The sequence below is a fragment of the Geotrypetes seraphini genome, chromosome 7, assembly GCF_902459505.1.
Source record: "Geotrypetes seraphini chromosome 7, aGeoSer1.1, whole genome shotgun sequence".
NCBI lineage: Eukaryota > Metazoa > Chordata > Amphibia > Gymnophiona > Dermophiidae > Geotrypetes > Geotrypetes seraphini.
The window spans coordinates 28,163,920-28,182,674 of record NC_047090.1 but is presented as its reverse complement, the minus strand read 5'-3'; the positions used below and the strand labels follow the sequence as shown (position 1 = coordinate 28,182,674).

General features: G+C 44.0%; 1 protein-coding gene across 1 annotated transcript in view; it reads right to left on the bottom strand.

Annotated features, from left to right (window-relative positions):
• The window catches only part of HAL (histidine ammonia-lyase), a 52,334-nt gene extending 34,763 nt beyond the window's left edge, over positions 1–17,571 (bottom strand). Inside the window, exons 1-9 of the mRNA XM_033952395.1 lie at positions 17,325–17,571; positions 14,385–14,445; positions 10,698–10,725; positions 8,486–8,560; positions 8,312–8,384; positions 8,117–8,183; positions 7,614–7,651; positions 7,384–7,509; positions 3,834–3,973 (exon numbers count right to left, since the gene is read on the bottom strand). Coding sequence (XP_033808286.1) covers positions 3,834–3,973; positions 7,384–7,509; positions 7,614–7,651; positions 8,117–8,183; positions 8,312–8,384; positions 8,486–8,560; positions 10,698–10,725; positions 14,385–14,445; positions 17,325–17,571 — 855 coding nt within the window. The remainder of the gene's footprint in view (positions 1–3,833; positions 3,974–7,383; positions 7,510–7,613; positions 7,652–8,116; positions 8,184–8,311; positions 8,385–8,485; positions 8,561–10,697; positions 10,726–14,384; positions 14,446–17,324) is intronic.
• Positions 17,572–18,755: the final 1,184 nt, after the last annotated feature.

Sequence of the window (18,755 nt, the reverse complement as noted above, 5' to 3'; positions counted from 1 at the left end):
ATATGAAACGTGTCAAGAAAAGTGGGGAATAACTTGCAAGTATCATGGCACAACAAAAAAATTGGCCCTGGTCCCTCCACAGAGAGTAATATCGAAGAAACAAAAAAATTGTGGAGAGTCGAAGTCCAAGTTGAAGGCAGGGGCCTGAACCTCTGGGAAACATATGGACCCAACACGGTCCGTGTTTTGACAAAATAGTCTTCTTCAGGGGTCCCTAAGTGGTCCTAAATGCAGACATGTGGATTAAATTGACTCTGGATCCGCTCCTTAGAGATGTTTATTCTAACCCAGATATCTCTGGGGTTCGGATGGAGGGTCATAGTTTCAAACTTGCCGCCTTTGCGGATGATCTTTTTGCTCACCTTACGGATCCTCACTGCTCCTTGTTGGCCTTGTTGGAATCCATTGGGGAATATGGGGATTTTGCTGGTTTTAGGCTGAACCTCTTAAAATCTGAAACCTTACCATCTTCCCCTGATCTCAAGACCCAGTAGGGGACTGCCTTTCCATTGCACTGGGCTTCGGGTTCTTTTAAGTATCTGGGTGTGTACTTACCACCTTCTACAGTTCAGCTTTACTCGATCAATGTTTCTAAACTTATTGCAGCTACCAAACTTCAACTCGAAACATGGGAGGGGGATCTTCCTTTGTCCTTGCTGGGCCACATAGCTTTGGTTCGGATGGTGATTTTTTTCCCGTTGGTTATATGTTATGCAAACGCTCCCCATTCGCTTGATGAAAAAAAGATCTTACTCATTTGGCTCAGTTAATATCTAGATTTTGTTGGAATTGGCGCAAGCCGAAAGTCCGCTACCATAACTTGGAAGGAGGCTAGATACAGGGGGGATTAGGATTACCCAATTTTGGACTTTACAATGACACCTGCTTGCTGCCCCATCTGAAGGACTGGCTCCAGGGAGAGGATCAATATACCTCTTTGAATATTGAATCAGCTTTATATGTCCCTCATTCTTTTCTTAGTCTTTTACATTTGCCTACTAAGGAAATCCCACCTGGGTTCCGGTCAAGTGTTCTTTTAAAATCTATGAGGGCGGTGTGGGGGAGTTTCATCTGTAAGTTGGGCGGGGACCCCAGGGTGACTAATCAGATATCTCTGAGTGGGAATTTGGCTTTTCTCCTGGGGAGAGATAACCCCACTTTCTTGGATTGGGCTCACCGTGGGATCCACACAGTGGAATATTTGCTGACTCCGGAGGGCCATCTAAAATCTCTTCATGAGTTTGGTGATCAGTTGGGCCATTATCAGGCTAAGCACTACATTTCTTCTCTCCCTCCGGAGCAGATTGTGCAACCTATCGGGAAGAGTCTTTGGGGTTTTTTTTTACAGGGGTAGCGGGCTCTCACACATCGCTATCGGTACTGCATAAGGCCCTAGGTCAGTTTGAAAGTCCTAAAGACTTTCAGAGACGGCAGGCCAGGTGGGGACAGGAGCTTCATAGAGACCTTAGTCGGTGGAACATTCTGGGTACTGTGAGTGGGATCCCTCAGTTGATCATGGAAGCGGTATTTCGGGAGTGTTATGTTCAGGTGCTTTATAGAACTTATTATAACCAAGTGCAGTTACATAAAATTGGGGGAATTCCCTCCCCTCTTTGTTTGAAGTGTGGCTGGGAACCAAATACTTTTGCTCATTCTTTTTGGGATTGTTGGACTATACGCTCCTTTTGGAGGACTATAATAAATTATATCCAACGCCTTTTTCCTTGCATCCTCTTGGGCACAGTGGAGCAATTGGTCTTGGACTTCACAGGAGCTTTCCAAGGTTTACCTAAAGGGGGTTCCCTGTGGTGTTGTAAGGTGTGTCTCCTTGTTCGTAAATGTAGCCTGCAATCTTGGACTGTGTCTGAACCGCCATCCTTTTGGAGATCCTTGGTGCATACTTTGGCCTTGTGGGAGGCCCGTGAGGCGGTGGGCCGCCCACACAAACGTGGTCATTTTTTGATCGTTTGGGGTGCTTATCTGAATTCTTTATCCTCACGAGGGCATAGCCTCATTTTGAATACTATTCCTTAGGAAGTCTGTGGGATATTGAACTTTAGCTCGAAACCAGATACTGCAATCACCTTTCTTTTACTCTTTTAGGGTGTTTTTTTATGGGGGGGATCCCCCCTTTTTGGATATTGCAGGGGCCACAAGAGTCTGGGCCCCTGAAGTGTTAGAGACCTCTTGGTCACCTTCTCTACTGATCTCATGAGGGGGGGAGGGGATTTGTTTTGTTGGGGCGGGCTTGGGTGGGTTGTGTTTTCTTGCACAGTTCTGACTTGTTGCCTATTTGTATATTCTGGATTCTGTTGGTTCTATTTTTATGTCTTTACTATTAATAAAACAGATTTGAACATAGGGTCACAATGCTGCAGAGATGGTGCCACATCATTCTCTTCTTGGTTGGGATGAGAACTTTTCTGCGGCCCCTTGTAAATAGGTCTCACTGCATAAAATTGGACCTGTGGCTCGAAACATGTGCTAATGCTTGTTGGCATGTGATATAGCACAGTAGCATCAAGATAATTTTTAAAAACTTGAAACTTTGTGGCACACCAAAGTAATTTATAAGATGTGCTTTATTAGCAGGCATAGGATTGAATCCATGAATATTGCATATAACTTTGGAAACTGCTCTTTGGTTTGGATGAGATACTGGCAGAGGCGTGCGGTGAGGGCTTTCAGGGGATTCAGTGAATCTCAAGCACTACAGCCCTGCTTTGTAATTTTTTTGTTTTGCTTGATGCAGTTTGATTTGTTGAGTAGGCAGCTTGCTCAACCAGTCAAACTGAATCAAACACAAAGTTAAAAAAAAAAGGCAGGGTTCTTGTGCTGGGGATTCTCTGAACCCTCCTGAAGGCCCTGACAGTACTGATCTGAATTTGATTGGCTGAGCAGCATCTGCCTGTTGCTTGATCAACCAATAAAATTTAGAGCAATACCCTCAGGGCCCTTAGGAGGTGGGGTGAATCCTCTGAAGGCCCTGACCGCATGCCACTGGATTCTAGTATAATCTTGTAATCAGTACAGCTTCCACCAGACTTGTAAGAAGAGAGATAGCCAAAAAAACCTCTGTGGAGTGACGATGTTCCTAAATGGACTTTATTTGAAAGTGTCAAAGTTCCAAAGGTACACTGAAATCATCCACATAAAATAATTTCATCCACATATAAGCCTTAAAGGACCGAACCCCCCTGAAGGCCCTGACAGTACTGATCTAAATTTGATTGGCTGAGCAGCATCTGCCTGTTGCCTGATCAACCAATAAAATTCAGAGCAATACCCTCAGGGCCCTTAGGAGGTGGGGTGAATCCTCTGAAGGCCCTGACCGCATGCCACTGGATTCTAGTATAATCTTGCAATCAGTACAGCTTCCACCAGACTTGTAAGAAGAGAGATAGCCAAAAAAACCTCTGTGGAGTGACGATGTTCCTAAATGGACTTTATTTGAAAGTGTCAAAGTTCCAAAGGTACACTGAAATCATCCACATAAAATAATTTCATCCACATAAAAGCCTTAAAGGACCGAACCCCCCTGAAGGCCCTGACAGTACTGATCTAAATTTGATTGGCTGAGCAGCATCTGCCTGTTGCCTGATCAACCAATAAAATTCAGAACAATACCCTCAGGGCCTTTAGGAGGTGGGGTGAATCCTCTGAAGGCCCTGACCGCATGCCACTGGATTCTGGTATAATCTTGCAATCAGTACAGCTTCCACCAGACTTGTAAGAAGAGAGATAGCTCATGTTTATTCATAAAAATATGAAAGGGCTTCCCTACATCTGATCAGGATAATATGGCATCTAAGCAGATTGCACAATAAACTTACATATTTGGCATCAGCCCATCCGCTCTTAGGAGACCACATTTTTCCTTCTCCAATTAGGCCCAGAGCAAGGTGAGACAGAGGAGCAAGATCTCCACTGGCTCCAACCGTCCCCTTTTCTGGGATGTAAGGCAAACAGGATACTAAAGAGCAAAGAATATATCCAGGTCACCAGGGGTTGGGGATGCAGGGAACAGCATTTTTCAAAGCTCCCATTGTCATTCTGGGCCATTTTTATTTAAAACCCAACCAAATGTCTCTCTCTCTGTGCCTGCTTTGCAGGTGAGGTTTTATTTTTCAGACTGTGATTGCAGTGCTTCTGAAAGGTAAAACCAGCAGCACCAGGCTCAAATTCAGTGGCACTGTCACAACTAGGGTTACCATATGGCTCCAGAAAAAAGAGGACGGATTGAGACATCCGGGTTTTACTTCTACTAAAAGCAATGGAAGCAAGGAGGACAGATAAGAGACATCTGAGCTTTTTACTTCTATTGAAACAAATGGAAGTAAAACCCGGATGTCTCAATCTGTCCTCCTTTTTCTGGAGCCATATGTTAACCCTAGTCACAACAGTAGCCCAGCAAATTTCTACTTTGTGGAGAAGGTCAGCGTGACATTGACATCACTGCTCTCTCCTGGTTGAATATTTTTCACTTATAAATCAACCTGGTTCTATTTCTTTCTTTCTTGATTTTGCATTCTTTTATTTCACTTGTTAGAGAATTAACCCCAAATGGCAAACAGCACATGCAAAACACAACAATCATCACCATATAACGTTACCCCTTTCCTATAATAGAATCTTCCTAGCCCACAATAATGAGAAAGTTAGAGGCAATAACAAAAAAAACCCTTAAAGTATAAGGAAAATAATAACTCAGAAACCCAGAGTTAAACCTTTTAGTGCTTTTCTTTTTTCTGACTCCCTATCTAAGATCAGGTCTTATTATTATTATTATTATCCTGCCCTTGTACCCGTGATTTCATTTCTTGTTCACGTAACTCTAAAAACTGATGTAAGTGTATAGGATCCCAAAAAATAAAATCTTTGGTTATATGTTGTCTTATACTATTTATGTAATGTATATCTTCATCCTGTACTTTTCTGATTTGAATTGTATTGAAATTATAATAAATTAAAAACAAAAAAACATTACCCCAATCATCGGGGTAACAAATGCAAAGCAAAGCATTTTCAAAATCATCTCAAAAAAATATTGTGAACACACAATCATCAAAACAGAAAAATAATGGCATACATCAAAAGCAAATTAAAATAAACAACCCTAATACAAATACATAACTCTCTCTCCTCCCAATTACTCATAATAACTCATACCTACAGCTTGTGCTACCCAAGCCTTCATTCTGATGCAACTTCCTGATTCCATGAACAGGAAGTTGCGTCAGAAAGGAAGGCTTAGGGCCAGCGTGAACAGCAGTTGTGAGTCACTGCTTGTTGCTAGAGAAGAACTGAAGGATTTAAAATGTATTGAAGGAGTGGAGTTAAAAACTCCCAATCACCGGGGGGGAGGGGGGGAGGAGATGGAGATATACTGTAATAGGAGTCTTCAACTGGCAGGGTTTGGTGATCCCCGTCAGTCACATCACAGCTTGCCACTGCTAGGTGTGCCTGAGTTCATAGTGGCTGGCCCACCTGCTGCTACACAACTGACCGGAAAGAACTAGGTTTAACCTTTTGGCGAATTAGGGTGATACCTTCTGGGGGCAGCAAAGAGCAGCTATTTTCAAAAATGGGATTACAGATAACAGATATAAAAGCTATAAAGTTGTGAGGTATAAATTTGTGCAACTTTCATTTTTGAAAGTTTTGTGCACTATAGGGTTAGTAGAAAGGGACTAGGCAATATTTTTCATAACTTTGGATTAAAGGGATAGTTTTCAGTTTTCTATTTTTGATATGTGTCTTTCTGAAAAACGTACATTTTTACTGATAAACATTTCTCATTTTTTAAAGATGTAATGAGTCCATACCCGGGGCTGAAATTTGGCAAAATTATGTGGTTAATATCTCTCTGTCTTGTGGTATAAATAAGTCACATACCCCACTTTTGGTATCTTTCCGCTCAGCTGGTCACAAATAGATCCTGGCAGCTATGAAAACTCAGAAAACCATCGAGGGTCTGGAAGGCAATTCTATAAACTGGTGTCTAGAGGAACGCAGCCCATACACGTGTAAAAGGTGCCATTAATTGATAGGCACCTGTATGCAGTAGGGCTAGGCTCTCTTCTGGTAAAACCAGAGGACATAATTTGAGGTTGAGGGGTGGTAGACTCAAGAGAAATGTAGGGAAATTCTTCTTAACGGAGAGGGTGGTGGATGCCTGGAATGCGCTCCCGAGGGAGGTGGTGGAGAGGAAAGTGGTGAGAGCTAGAAAAAAGCATGGGATGAGCACAGAGGATCTAGAATCAGAAAGTAACAGTAAATATTGAAGAACTAAGGCCAGTACTGGGCAGACTTGAATGGTCTGTGTCCTTATGTGGCCATTTGGTTGGGGATGGCGGGGGAGGGTTTCGATGGGCTGGAGACTTTGATAAATGGAACCTAAGCACAGTACTGGGCAGAGCTTTGGGTTCTTGCCCAAAAATAGCTACGAAGAAGAAAACTTTAAATTAAATCAGTAATTTAAAGAGTGGGTAAGGTTGGGCAGACTGGATGGACCATTCGGGTCTTTATCTGCTGCATTCTACTATGTTACTATGTTAACTGCAAGGGACATTCCCCTTGCAGTTAACATAGTACAAGATGGCGGAGCATGGGTGGGCCATGGGCTTATCTCCCAAGATACAGAATATTATAAATTACACGCATCACTTGGTCCACTTAGGCATACCAGCTTACACCTGCCATTGATATGGCATAAAAGGAAACCGTATCTGGTGAAGGATCTAAAAAGACTTGAAGCGGTCCAGAGGAAGGCAATGAAAATGGTAAAGGGTTTGACCCAAAAGAAGTATGAGACGAACATGGAAGACCTAAATATGTATACTCTGGTTCCGTAACAATTGAGCGCAGGACAAAAGTGCTCCGACAAAGGCGCACCAACAATTGCACACAATACATATGCACGCCACCACTCCCGTCGCTTTAAAGCCTTACCAGTAGCGCTTTGGGGGGAGGTATAGGGGAACCCCCCAGTACATGTACAAGTACTCTCGCTCCCGTTGGGGGGGTTTTGGGGAAAACTCCCATTTTCCTTTCAGTTTTCAGTGGTTGGGAGTTTTTCAGTGTAGTGGGAGTGCGAGGACTTGTACATTTAGTAGGGGGTTCCCTCCCACATACCCTCTCACAGCGCTATCGGTATGGCTTGAAAATTGTGGGAGCGGCGGTGTACATACGTCCTGTGTGCAATTGTCAGCGAGGGGTTGTCGGCGTACCAAAGCCCGGCGCGCTTTTGACAGGTCACCCTGGAGGAGAGGAGGGACAGGGGAGAACAGTCACCATGCACTCTAATTAAACAGGAACCATTTTAAACATGTACGGTTATTTAAAAACACTTTGTTTTTCCCCTTTATTTTGAAATCCCTTTACCGTTAAAAGCTTCAATCACTTGATGGAGAGTCTCCAGTGAAACTCCGCTGTATCCTTTCGCCAAGACGTTAATCCTTAAGGCCAACAGCATGCGGGATCTGTCCGGGCTCAATGGTTTGCCAACACCTGCACAGCAACACAACCATCCAGATGATCACATGGAGCACAACACCCCCCCCCCACTACCCCTGGGACAGCCAATCATAAAGTGCGTTGCAAGTTTTTATTACCTGCCGAGTGAGATCGGACTAGGTTCTCCTGAAGTTCCCTAAGAGCAAGCAGACACTAGAATTTAATTCAGATTCAAAATGAAGTCTATGATCTACATACATACATGAAAATGGTCAACGGTAGTTTGAAAAAATCTGGAGTCCTAATTTTCTGGGAATAAATTTAAAAAAATTAGAGTGGATAGCGTAGCTGGTTTTAAGGAAGGTTTGGACAAGTTCCTGGAGGAAAAGTCCATAGTCTGTTATTGAGAAAGACAAGGGGGAAGCCACTGCTTGTCCTGAATCGGTAGCATGGAATGTTGCTACTCCTTAGGTTTTGGCAAGGTACTAGTGACCTGGATCGGCCACCGTGAGAACAGGCTACTGGGCTTGATGGATCATTGGTCTGACCCAGTAAGGCTATTCTTATGTTCTAAATAGACGTTAGCAAGGATTTATACCTCATGGTTATATTGGTGTAATTTTGCAACATAAGTTGGTAAAAAGTTGAATTGGCAACATACTTGAGTTTATTAGTTGGGATTATAGTTCGAGCAAACTTTCCAAAACCTGTGGTAATTCCATAAACAACTGAAAAAAAAAATTAAAATAGATAAGGGTCAAGGGATGAAACATAACTTCAGATTAGTGTAACCCAAACCAAACAGACAAAAAAAAAAAAAAAAAAAAGCAACAAATGAAATAGAGGGGGGAAATACCCTTCTGTTCTTTGACGATACTATCAATGAGCTCTCTGGACTGTTGGACTTTGTGTTCAGCTTCCAGGGTTAGCTGTAGACCAAACACAATGATTCCAGCTCAGTAATTAAGGCCAGGCCTCAGGCAGCCACACTAAACAAGAAATGATCAGAGCAGTGCTCTGTAACCCTTACTTTGATTTTGAAGAGTCCCTTTCCTAAGTTGACCAGGTCTTCTGCTGTTAAACTGTTCCCATCTATGGAAATGTACTACAGAAAAGAAAGATTAGTTTCATGAAAAATACCCAACACTGCTACCAGGACATTTTTTTTAATGAACCAAGCACCCAGCTGAAATATTTTGCTCTGCTGGCTGATGGAAGGGCAGTGGCATAGATTTCAGGAGCCCAGGGAAGGAAGTGGATCCCCCCCCCCCCCCCCCCGGTCCACCTTGCTCTGGCAACTCTTTCTGATATCTGCATAAGCCACTTATTTGAACTTCTGTCTCTGGGAAAGCTCAAATTCAATCAAAGGAAATGATTCACAGATTTCCTGTAAGAAAAACACAAAATGGCTCTTGCACAGTCAATGTGTACTTGTTATAAAAATGTTTGAAATCCATGAAATCCCTTGATTGGTGCAATACATTAGTTTATCAGTAACTTCAAATATAGACCTACATGCAGAACATTTTTCACATCTACCATATATCAAAAGTAAAGAAAAATTTTTAATTATTGCCTGACCCGAATGTATAAATATATAGTAGTAACCATACTTCTATGTATGTAAGTGCAGTCTATATACCATATAAGGAGGTATGTTATATTCTAAATATATTATGCATGTATAGTATTATATATGTAACAATATAAGGAAGAATATTACATTCTAGCCTAATACGGTATATATGCATTATTTATATACAATGTAAGATGTTTTATATTTAAAACTGGCATACTCTCTCTCTCTCTCTCTGAATCCTTCTCTTCAGCCCTATAAGTCATACTCTCTCTCCATCAATCCCCCTCCTCATCCACAGCATTTACTCTCTCTCCCTCAATCCCCCTCCTCATCCACAGCATTTACTCTCTTTCCCTCAATCCCCCTCCTCATCCACAGCATATACCCTCTCTCCCCCTCAATCCTCCTCCTCGTTTCCAGCATTCACATTCTCCCCCTCATCTCTTAACAGTCACACACTGTCCCTCAATTCCTTTCCTCATCTCCAGCACTCACTCTTTTTCCTCCAGGGCTGGCTGAAAAGGTTCTGATACCCTGAGCCAACTTTTGTGCTCCCATCTCTTGTGAAACAACACCTCAATCAGTACTTGAGAAAAGTTGAGGTCCCCGGGAGATATAGACCATATATCAAGCAATAAATAAATGATTATTAAATTAATATGTGTTTATCTTCAGTGTGATTGTTAAGCACCCCATCGCAAGTCACTGGTACATGAAGGAGGACACGCTATTACTCGAGAGGGTCCAGAGAAGAGCGACTAAAATGGTTAAGGGGCTGGAGGAGTTGCCGTACAGTGAGAGATTAGAGAAATTGGGCCTCTTCTTCCTTGAATAGAGGAGACTGAGAGGGGACTTGATCGAAACATTCAAGATACTGAAGGAAATAGACTTAGTAGATAAAGACAGGTTGTTCACCCTCTCCAAGGTAGAGAGAACGAGAGGACACTCTCTGAAGTTAAAAGGGGATCGATTCCGTACAAAAGTAAGGAAGTTCTTCTTCACCCAGAGAGTGGTAGAAAACTGGAACACTCTTCTGGAGGCTGTTATAGGAGTAAGCACCCTCCAGGGATTCAAGACAAAGTTGGATGGGTTCCTGTTGAACTGGAACGTATGCAGGTAGGGCTGGTCTCAGGGCACTGGTCTTTGACCTGGGGGCCACCGCAAGAGCAGATTGCTGGGCACGATGGACTACTGGTCTGACCCAGCAGCGGCAATTCCTATGACCGCCAAAGCAGAAGTCCAGGCTTTAGTCAATCGGCAGGCTATCTTCCAAGCCACGCCCACACCATCATAGGCATACACGTGTGTGTAGTGCAATAACCACAAAAGTGCTCTCAAGTGAATTTTATAAATATAAAAATAGAAGAATATATCTCCAGTGAATCTCAACTAATAATTTACTCAACAACGGAATCAAAAAAATTCAAAAATAATGCTACTTAAGACTTGTGAGACAGGAAGTAGCTTGGTTCACCTTTTAAAAATGCAATGCAACAAGCAGCCAGTGCAGTGAAGTGCCCTGAGCCAGTCCCTAACTCTTTCTCCCCTTAAGCTGGCCCTACTTTTCTCAACCCTTATTCTACTTCTTTTAGGATCCCTAAGATTTTTCACTAGGATTTTGCTTTTCATGTGAAAACCACTCCTTTTTGAGCAGGGAGCATACCTGTTCAGGTTCTCGATATTTGCTGTATCTGAGCTTTCTGTAAAGGAAAGCAGACATCAGAGAGCACCTGACTGCTGTACCACTAATGCTCAGCCAGGGGCACCAGCTTACAACATAACATTAACTACTCGGGCCTGACCCACATGGCAAGACCTGGGTTCAGTTCCCAGATCAGGACATCGTCTCCCCATTAAAATGCATTACTAGTAAAGAGATTTTATTGCACATAATGAGACTGTAATATTATTTGATATACCATCCATTGGCATAGCCATCTGAGCAATTCACAATCTACTCTCGGTGGGCTCACAATTTAACTATGGTACCTGGGGTAATGAAGAATTGAGGTACTTGCCAAGGGTCACAATCTCAGGGTGCTGAGGTAACCACTAGGCCACTCCTCCCTATGACATGTATTAATGGCATCAGTATCATAACACAGTGTTTCTCAACTTCTTAAAGCCAAGTACCCCCTAAGACTAACAAATATCAACCGAGTACCCCAGACCACCGACTGCCCAAGCTTTGTCGCTGCCCCCACTACTAATTGTAATACAATTTCTTCTTTTCATTTTTCATATGCACAGCAGATATAAATTCTCAAAACTGACACATTTCCATCACTAAATTGAAAATTAAATAATTTACCCTACCTTTGTTGTCTGGTGATTTTATTTTTCTTCCTTTTATTTCCTTCTGTCTGTGCTCTTAACTGCATTTCTGGGGCCTTCTTATCCACAGACTGGTTTTCTCTCCTTTACTTTCTGCCCCTGCATCCATCGTTGGCATCAACTTTAACATTCAATATTTTTCTGCTTTCTTCTCAAAATCTACTTTTCCATGTCTCACCTTCCCTTCCTATCTCTCTCCTCTCCCATGGTCTGGCTCCTTCCCTCCCCATTTCTATGGTTTCCAAGTTTATTTTACACTTGATATACCGCAATCGGAAAACATCTATGTGGTTTACATAAATCACTATATATAAAAATAATTAAAAGACAGAACTACAATTTCAATAGTAAAAGAAAGAAGAAAAAAGAAAGAAAATAAAATTATAAATAAAAAATGATTATATGCATGTTATTTTATTGATCAAACTCTGATCAGTCTCCTGTAACCTTAAGATTTCATTGGTCATAAGCATCTGTGAACAGGAAAGTTTTTAATAATGTTTTAAAGCGTTCAAGGTTTTTTTAAAATTCAAATGTAATTTGGAAGAGCATTCCAAAGTTGAGGACCGATAACTACAAAAAAACGATCTCTAATAGATGAGTAAACTATTTGTCTAATTGATCTGACATCTCTCTCTTTCCCTCCCTCCTCCCAGTGATCCGAGATCTCTCTCCTTCCCTCCCTCCTCCCAGTGATCCGACATTTCTCTCCTTCCTGACATCTCTCTCCTTTCCTTCCCACAGTCTGGCATCTCTCTCCTCTCCTTCCCACAGTCTGGCATCTCTCTCTCCCCTCCTTCCCTTCCATTCCCTGGTCTGGCATCTCTCCCTTCCTTGAACCAACACCCCCCCCCAGTGTAACATTTCTCTCCCTTCCTCCTTTCTACCCCCTGCAATCCATCATCTCCCCTCCCTTCTTCTTTTCTGGTCCCCTTCGCAGTCCAACATTTCTCCCTCCTTTCCCTCTACCAGTCCATTTTTTTCTCTGCCTCCTGCACCCTTCCTCTCCTCTGGTCCTCATTCCCTCCCCAACCAACATCTCTCTCTCTCCCTCCATGAGTCCAGCTTTTCACTCTATGCCCTCTCCCCCTTCTCCTGAGTGTGACATTTCTCCTTCACTCCTTTCTGCCCTCCCATCCAGCATCTCTCCCTTTCTTTCTCCATGTGTCCAACACTTTCTGCCTCCTGCACGCTTGCTTTCTCCTCGCCCCTTCCCTTGAGTGTGACATCCCTCCTTCCCACCCCCCAGTCCATCTCTCCCCAAGCCCATTCATAACATGCTCTCTCCCCATGCACCATTTCTATCTCCTTCTACTCCATATCCATTTTTCCCTCTTTTACCACTCTCATCCCTCCTGCAACAATTTTCCTTCCTTTCCTCCTCCCCAACCCTATTCACAATTAACATGCTCTCTCCCCATGCATCATCTCTCCATCTCCTCCACCCCATGTCCATTTCTTTCTCTCTTGCCACTCTCCCTCCTGTAACAATTTTCAATTCTTCCTTCCTTCCCTCCTCCCCAATCTCACTCACAATTAATATGCTCTCTCCCCATGCACCATCTTACCCTCCCCTCCGGCGTGTAGCACCTCTTCCTTCCCTTCTCTTCTCTTTCAAGTCCAACAACACCTTTCCCTTCCCTTTCTGCCTAGTCCAGCAGCACCTCTTCTCCCTTCCCTCTACCCTTGTCCTCTCCCTTCCCCATATCCAACAGTACCTCTTCTCCCTAGCAGCAGCTCACTGTGTGCTTTTAAGTGCCCCACACAGCTGCTGCTAGTGTTAGTTTAGCAGTGGATTTATCAGGAGGCCTTGAGGTCTTTGGCCTAGATTCATTAACCTTACCGATTGTGTCCCAACCACTTTGCGACCCCGACCCGATTCACTAACCTTCCTCCCGATCTGATCCACACCCGATCCGATCCGCACATGCATATGAGGGGAAATGGTATGCAAATGTAGGAAGGCAACGATTCATAAACAATTTCAGGAACACTAACTGGGCTGGCCAATCAAAAAAGAAGTGACTGCTAAGGACCACTCGCTCACGTCCTTTCTGACTGAAATAAAATCTCCCTTGTGCAAAAACCCTGCTCTCTGCCATCCTGGCTCTTTGCCTCTTTGCTGTCCTGCCTCTGTGGTTTTAACCTGCAGTTTTAACTCGTGGGTTAAAAGCGTGTTCTGTTCCTGGCTACAGTGGGGCTCTGGCTAAAGCATGTTCTGTTCGCCCCCCTCCTGTTTTGATTGCACATGCATCGGGATCGCTCTGCAACAATCTGTGGGGTCGGTGTGGGGCATGCCTCTGATTGCGTTCATTTGCATGAGGACTGGTAGTGAATCGGTCAATCTGCCATGGTTCTCCCACGGATCAGATCGGTGAGTTAAGTGAATCCAGCCCTTTACTAGGCCGGCCCACCTCTGATGATGTAAATTCTTCTGATGTCGGAGGTAGGCCAGCCTAGCAAAGGCTCTGAGGCTGCCTGATGGAATCGCCAGCTAAACTAATGCTAGCGGCAGCTGTGTGGGGAAGTTAAAAGCACACAGTGAGCTACTGCTCGGGAGAGGAGAGGTGTTACTGGACATATGGAAGCGAGAGGGAGAGGTGTTGTTCACAGTGAGCTGCTGCTGCTAGTCTGGGGGGGGGGCTGGGGATAGAAGACAAGGAAGGCAGGAGATATGCGACTGCAGAAGGAGGATTATGAGATACCTTTATCCTAACACAGGAGAGAGTGTGGCGTAGTGGTTAAAGCACCTTGAGGTTGTGGGCTCAAACCCACACTGCTCCTTGTGACCCCGGGCAAGTCACTTAATCCCCCCCATTGCCCCAGGTACATTAGATAGATTGTGAGCCCACTGGGACAGACAGGAAAAAATGCACGAGTACCTGAATAAATTCATGTAAACCGTTCTGCGCTCCCTTGGGAGAATGGTATAGAAAATTGAATGAATGAATGAATGAATAAATAAATAAATACACATTAAAAACGCTAGCTGTAACTCTGTCTCTGCAAAGGATACAAATGAGCCCCTTCCGGCTGAGATGGAATGAAGTCTGGAGACATAATATCCCCTTCCACAACTATAGAAAAAGCAAACATTAAGGATAACATGAGCTTAATTTGAGCAAAGGGACCTTCCAACTCTCTTTCCCATTGACCATCCAGTTCCTTCTGTACTTACCCCCCCCCCCCCCAATTCAATAAACTTGCACGCCAATTGATTGCGCAAGTCACAGAATAAGGTTAGTTGCAGGTGTAACAATATAATAATGAGCTGATAATGTTAATTAAGTTTCAGGTTTAAGTTTGCCTGCCCGGAGCGAGAGTGAAAGATGTGGCCAGCAGGATCACCAGGATTTTAGATGGAGCAGGAGCAGGGGGAAAGGATACGGCTGTACTTATCCATGTAGGAACCAACGATGTAGGCGGACGGAAGTATGACAGGGAAGATATGATAGACCAGCTTCGCTCAATTGGAAGGAAGTTGAAGGTCAGGGAGGTGAAGGTGGCTTTCTCGGAAATCCTTCCGGTACCGAGAGCGGACGAAAGGAGACAGGATGAACCGAGAGCTGTCAACGCCTGGATGAGGCGTTGGTGCGAGGAGGAGGGTTTCGACTTCGTGAGAAACTGGTCAACATTCTGGGGAAAAAGCAGGTTCTATAGGAAGGACGGACTACACCTCGACAAGCAGGGAGCGAGGGTCCTGGCTGAGAATATAAAGAAGTCCATTGAGAAGGCTTTAAACTAAAGATCAGGGGAGAGCCGACAGTCGACAACCGGTCGATGGCACGGACACCGGGGTATCCTGGTATGGTAACTTCAAGCAATCACAATGATATAGGCAAGAACAGGAAGATACTTCAAAAACCGATGAAAAAGAACAAATGGATACAAAAAAGGATGTGGTGATCAGTAAATCCAGTAAATTAGTACATTTTAAATGTATGTACACGAATGCCAGAAGCTTAGGAAACAAAATGGGAGAGCTGGAAGAATTAGCAAGAAGAGAACAACTCGATATCATAGGAATAACAGAAACATGGTGGAATGAAGAGAACGAATGGGATACGGTATTGAAAGGATATAGACTATATAGAAGAGATAGGATTGGGCAAAAAGGGGGGGGGTATTGCCCTGTATGTCCAAGAAGAAATAGAGTCGGTTAGAGAAGGAAATACAGAAGCAAATGATAAACTAGAGTCACTCTGGATAAAGATTCCTGGACGAAAAGAAGCAGACACACAAATTGGACTTTATTATCGACCCCCGGGACAGACCGAGGAAGCAGACATTGAAATGATGGAGGAAATTACTCAGAGAAGTAAATCGGGAAATACAACGATCATGGGGGACTTCAACTTTCCGGGGATCAACTGGAAATTGGCAACGTCAAACTGCGGCAGGGAGTTAAAATTCCTTGAAATGTTAGGTGATTGCTTCCTTGAGCAATTGGTAAAAGATTCAACAAGGGGAAATGCAATCCTGGACTTGGTCATAAATGGCATTGCTTGAAGGGCAGCAGATGTAGAAATTACGGTCCCTCTAGGGACAAGCGATCACAATATGATCAATTTTACCATTGGCATCGGAAAGGGGAAACCAATCAAGACTAAAATCACGACCTTCAACTACAAAAAAGGAAATTATGACAGCATGAGAGCCATGGTTAGAAAACGGATAAAGAAGGGCATAGCAGACATCCAAACAGTCGAACAAGCATGGTCTCTACTGAAAAACACCATCACAGAAGCACAGAATCTACACATTCCGAGGATATCCAAAGGAAAGAGTAAAAAGAAAAATGGTGAACCAGCTTGGTTATCCAAAGAGGTAAAAGCCTCGGTGAGGGAGAAGAGGAACTCGTTTAAGAAATGGAAACGAGAAAAAACGATGGAAGCCTGGAACTGTCACAAAATCGACCAAAAAAAGTGTCATAAAGTGGTAAGAGAAGCCAAAAAAGTCTATGAAGAGAAGATAGCGCAGGAAGACAAAAACTTCAAGCCCTTTTTTAGATATATAAAGGGAAAGAAACCAGCAAGAGAAGCGATAGGCCCTCTCGACGATCATGGAAACAAAGGGTCAATCAAAGAGGACAAACAGGTTGCCGACAGGTTAAATTCATTCTTTGCCTCAGTCTTCACAAAGGAGGACACTTCAATAATGCCAGACACAGGGAAGATATTCACCGGGGCCACAGAGGAAAGCCTAACAACAGTGAAGGTGACGTTGGACATGATTTACTTCCAGATTGACAAACTAAAAAGCGACAAATCTCCTGGACTGGATGGAATTCACCCGAGAGTATTAAAGGAACTTAAGAAGGAAATTGGCGAATTATTACAAACAATGGCTAACATGTCAATTAGAACTGGACAAATACCAGAAGACTGGAAGATAGCAAATGTCATCCCAATTTTCAAAAAAGGATCAAGAGGGGATCCAGGAAACTACCGACCTGTGAGCCTCACATCGGTTCCAGGAAAAATAATTGAAACGCTAATCAAAGAGAACATTGTACAACACTTGGAAGACCACAATCTAATAAGGGATAGTCAACACGGATTGAACAATTTCCTTCTGGAAAAGGGGATAGAGGGGTATAGATAGAGGATTACTGCACAGGTCCTGGACCTGTTGGGCCGCCGCGTGAGCGGACTGCTGGGCACGATGGACCTCAGGTCTGACTCAGCGGAGGCATTGCTTATGTTCTTATGTTTCTCCCTACCCAACGCGATTTGAGGAGGCTTTACAAAACCCAAAGTGCCAGGCTTTGAAATCTGTCCAGACCCCCGGACATATCCTCAAGAGCAGGCCATGTCCGTGGAAATCTGGACGTCTGGTAAACCTAAGTGAGAGCCCCCAACCTGGGAAACGCAAACGGGCACAAACTTTTCCGGCTGCAATATCAAACGTATGACTTCCGCTCCCACAACAAAAACAACTCATCCTGTCAGCTTACCAACTTCAACAAACTCATTGTCCTCCAGTGCATCTTCCAGTGTGTCGTCATGGTCCAGCAGGCCCAAGCCTTTGCATCGCCGAATAAAGAATTTCACCTCGTCCACTGAATTAAACCCCCCATTATCCGGCTTATTCTTCATGTACCGTCTCAGAGCTTCTTTGCCCAGCCAGTGCACGGTGTCGGAGTTGTGCTTGCAAGGCACGGCTATCCATTCTCCGCGCACATGCACTGTGTACCTTGGCATGGTCTTGCTTGCGTTGGGTTCTTCTGTCCCAGGTTTCTTAAGGCTCTTGCTGAGGTAACCAATATGCAGAAGCAGCCCTAGATTTCCCCACACTGTTTCATCTGCCTGGCCAGCTATTTCAGCACAAGAGGATAAACCTGAAAACAAACAGAACCCACCCTCTCGTGTAAATTAGATTAGAGAATTGGATTCGATGGAAATCAATTTCCTGGAGGCATACCTTTCATTTGAACGAGGGGGCTCGGACCAAGCACTAAGGTAACCTGGTGTTTTGTTTTCTGGGCTTCTGTGACCTCAGCATGTACAAAGTCAAAAGCATACATGTGTTCGCTGCCTGGAAATTGGAATTATTTACTTATGACCAGAGCTCTATGCTGATCCCATTATAATGAGTTAGTAACTCCCCTTCTGCTTTCCTGCAGCCCACTCCACTTGGTGACACTTCTGACTCAGCACTTCCATTAGGATCAATTCATACCAAATCTACATTAACCAGTAATTGCAGCAAGGCCGGTGCAAGAGCATTGGACATCCTTTCGCTAACATCCATCTGTGTGTTCATCCCTTCCCCCCCCCCCCCCATAGTCCCAGTTCTGGGAACATTCCACTCTTTCTCCCCAACTCAGCCACAAGAACATTCTCCTTTTTTTTTTTTATCCTACCCTGCCCCCCCTCAGATTTTCAAAATTTGTTTAGCTAGGGTTATCAGATTTTACTATCATAAAATCCAGACCCATGGCCCTGCCCTCGGGCCTGTCCAGTTCCACCCAGCCCCGCCTTGTTCTGCCCCAGCCCCCAACCTCTTCAAGTGCACTGCGCCCCGTCGGGAAGACATCTACGCATGCGCATTTGTGATGTGATGATGTCATACGCATGCATGCATGTAAAATTACCACGTTGCATCTGCGCATGTACAGAATCTTTCCCGACATATTGCTGGGTTTTGAAAAGCCATCCCGACATATCAGGGTTACCAGACATCCAGATTTACCCAATGTTCAGGGGCAGCTGCATAGGGCCCTGTGCTCCTATGGGCCTCCCTCTTAACTGAGTCAGCTTTGTAATTGGCAGCTGACCAAAAGTTAAAGCTTCTTTTCACTGTTCCCTCTAAGCCAGGGGTGTCAAAGTCCCTCCTCGAGGGCCGCAATCCAGTTGGGTTTTCAGGATTTCCCCAATGAATATGC